General features: G+C 40.3%; 1 protein-coding gene across 2 annotated transcripts in view; it reads left to right on the plus strand.

The window, feature by feature from the left end:
- The window catches only part of ercc4 (excision repair cross-complementation group 4), a 13,316-nt gene that overhangs the window by 1,651 nt on the left and 8,335 nt on the right, over positions 1-3,330 (plus strand). The window contains exon 1 of one of the 2 annotated variants that reach the window (XM_032501502.1): positions 2,688-3,010. The exons of the other annotated variant lie outside the window; for it this stretch is intronic. Coding sequence (XP_032357393.1) covers positions 2,834-3,010 — 177 coding nt within the window. The 5' untranslated portion in view covers positions 2,688-2,833. Of the gene's footprint in view, positions 1-2,687; positions 3,011-3,330 lie in introns of those variants that run through there. 2 annotated transcript variants of the gene reach the window in all.

Below are 3,330 nucleotides of genomic sequence, written 5' to 3' on the forward strand. Positions count from 1 at the left end.
AGATTGAACAGTAGTGACATGTCTCACTCTGTAGCTATAACAGAGAGCTCAACACACAGGGTGAAAAGAGGAGCTGCAGCAATGTGCACTACAACTAAAATATGGTGTTTTTTGAAAATTAAACTATGTAAACCCATTCTGGTACAACCTGTAAATACAATTATGAACCTGTAAATTAGCATAATATGATACAACAAGATATACTTAAAGTAAATGTTTCTGATTAAGTTGGACCTATTTAGGTCAGTCGGGTCTCTCCGAGGGCTCTCAAGATCGTTGTAACATGATTAAGGGGGTAGGAAAGATTAAATGATGTTCTGCTACTCAATTGTGTTTTTTAGACATTATCTAATCTTTGCTTTCGTTGTAAAACATTGGATAATGTTTAACCTTAGTGATTTACTAGAAATAAAACTATCTGAGAGAACCATTATTTTGGAAGGGGTCATACTGTATTCATTAGGTCCAGAAACACAGGTTTAATCTTTCTATTTTATAAGCTTATCATGTGTTTTTGTATGTGAAATCTCAATCAGCCCAGTAACTAGTGGTCAAATACATTAGTTTGCAGTGAAATGTAGAGTATTTCCCTCTAATGTGTAGTGCATCAAAAGTATACAGTAGCATGAAATGGATATACCAAAGCAAAGTACAAGTACTTGAAAATTGCATTGGTTCAGTACGTGAGTAAATGTCCTTAGTTACTTACCACCACGCCACTGATGGTGCGTGATAAGGCCATTAGCTTATAGTCGGCATTCCACTTCCTCCCAGAAGTGTTGGATGGGGTTATGTGAGGGACAGGACACATATCTTTGACCATATAATAATTATATTATATCAAAAGAAGTTGAAGAACTTGTTGAAAACATTAATGAAATTCATAAGTGATGGACAAGTTGGGGGCGGCTGTGGCTCAGTGGTAGAACGGTTGCCTGCCAACCGGAAGGTTGGTGGTTCGATCCCTGCCCCTGCAGTCATTGTCGAAGTGTCCTTGGGCAAGACACTGAACCCCGAGTTGCCCCCGGTGCTGCGCATCGGAGTGTGAATGTTTATCTGATGAGCAGGTGGCACCTTGTACGGCAGCCCCGGCCACAGTGTATGAATGTGTGTGAATGGTGAATGTTTCCTGTAGATGTAAAAGCGCTTTGAGCAGTTGTTAAGACTGGAAAAGCGCTATATAAATACAGCACATTTACAAGTTGCTGAAATATGAGTTTTAATTAATACACTTACTTAATTTCGGCAACAGTCCTCTAAATCAGGATATTAAAAGAAATCAGTTTTACACACACATGCACATGCACACTCACCCACAGAGTTTCCTGTGTCACTTCAAAGATAACTTTGCAGATTGGGACAAAGTGAAAAGAAAAGAAAACACATTATCTAGATAACTCATTATAATGAAGGGTGCGGTTTTATATAATCTGGGTCCACACGGAGTACATCATAGCAGATGAGTGACAGATTTAACAACTACAACGAGTGGCTAAATTCATGCCTAAAGTTTTAAAGCTATGGTGAGTCATGTCCATGCCTCTGTGTAAAAAAACAACTGTGTGTTGGTATTGTATTGTCTGTGTGCATTTGTGTGTGTGTAGTGTAGTGTAAGGTGGTGTGACGGTGGGCTCAGCCTCGTCCTGCTCATGCTGCCGTTAATGAGCACAGACCTATTCATGTCCCCTCCTCTCTTACGGAAGAGAAATGTGGGCTGACACAACAGAGGGTTTTACAAAGCCCAGCTGGCAGCCTTTGTTATGCAAGCACATTACAGCACTGCTCCTGTCTGTGCATAACAGGAATAATCCACCCAAAAACTGGTTAATACTCTCACTAAAACAGCCATTGGCGCCTCGTCCTGAATTTCTGGGCCCACTTTACTGTTTGATAGTGTATTAGTGTGTTTGTTATTGCGGCAGTTAACTGATAATGGATTAGTGTTTGACTGGTGTGAGGTTTTTCGGTTTGATACTGATATTAATACCATCAATGCATCTGAAAGACAGCTATTTTTGACAGGTCACAACCACATCTGTTATTGAATAACATAATTTAGAAATGTGCTGATTAGGCTATGCTTTAACCAAATGAATCATGTATACTTTACAGCGGACCCTTCTCCAAAGGGGTTCATTTTAGTTTGTTCTAAAATCAACGTGACATTATTATTATTACATTAGCCTTCTGTTTGAATACATTTGACAGCAGAGACTGTTTAATATCATAACTGGTGTGTTTACATACTTACTTACTTACTGACTTAAGCCTGTTACTCCAAAGCACATCTGTAGCCAGGTGCCAAAAGTTGTGAGTTTGGGAAATTAAAACTGGTGAAATTAACAAAAAAGATTTATTTAAGTTAGGTTTGGTCTGCATTCAAATTTAAACGTGGATGAGTTTTTAAACTTAAAGAATGTGATAATGAACTATTTACATAGCGATAAACGCACATCTGCATTCGTTTCATGTTGAATAAACCATCAGCAACCTAACTCTGAAGTCTTGTAAAAACCACAGACCGTTAATATTATATACTATAATATTATCATATACAGTCTGTGGTAAAAACAGAACATCTTGTCCTCCATGTCACTGGATGGCGCCCTTGGCACGCTCATTGTCACGTTCTAGTTTTGTTTTCTTGGCACGCTCACTATCACGTTCTCGTTGCACATCCGGTCTCGTGACCGGATGTGCAACTTCAAAACATTGAATAACAGATGCGGGCAGCCCACTGTTGTCTCTAGCTAGCTTCTGTCGCTTTTTGCTAACTTTTATCACCGGGTGTAAGAGAAAACGTGGTTGTTGTCTTGGTTCTCTGGCCGCCAACATGGCGGGGCCGCTGCTGGAGTTCGAGACTGAGATGTTTCTGAGCCTGTTCGGCTGTGACGGGCTGCTGGTAGCGGCGGAGGGGATGGGGATAGACCGCATCCTGCTGCAGTTCATGCGGGTTTACTCGGAGCAGGGCAGCCTGGTCCTTCTGCTCAACACAACCACACCAGAACAGGTGAGGAGCGCATAGCTCACTGTTAGCTTCGGTTATACTACAGTGGCTTGAGAAAGTTTACCCACCCAATGTCTTAGACCTAATTTCTGAAAACCATATACAAAGCTCTGTTCTATACATCGCGAGTAAAAGTGTGTATTAACTTAGCTAACGTTATTTACTTTGTTCATATTAGCCACCTTGCCTTGTTACGTTGCATCGTTAGCAACAAATGATGAAGCCAAGTAAAGACATGATTAGCTACAGTGGCTTGAGAAAGTTGTCAAAATGAATGCCTTAATTTAAAAAACATTAGAAAAATCCAACCTTTTAAGGACACC

Source organism: Etheostoma spectabile, chromosome 21 (assembly GCF_008692095.1).
Source record: "Etheostoma spectabile isolate EspeVRDwgs_2016 chromosome 21, UIUC_Espe_1.0, whole genome shotgun sequence".
Classification (NCBI taxonomy): Eukaryota; Metazoa; Chordata; class Actinopteri; order Perciformes; family Percidae; genus Etheostoma; species Etheostoma spectabile.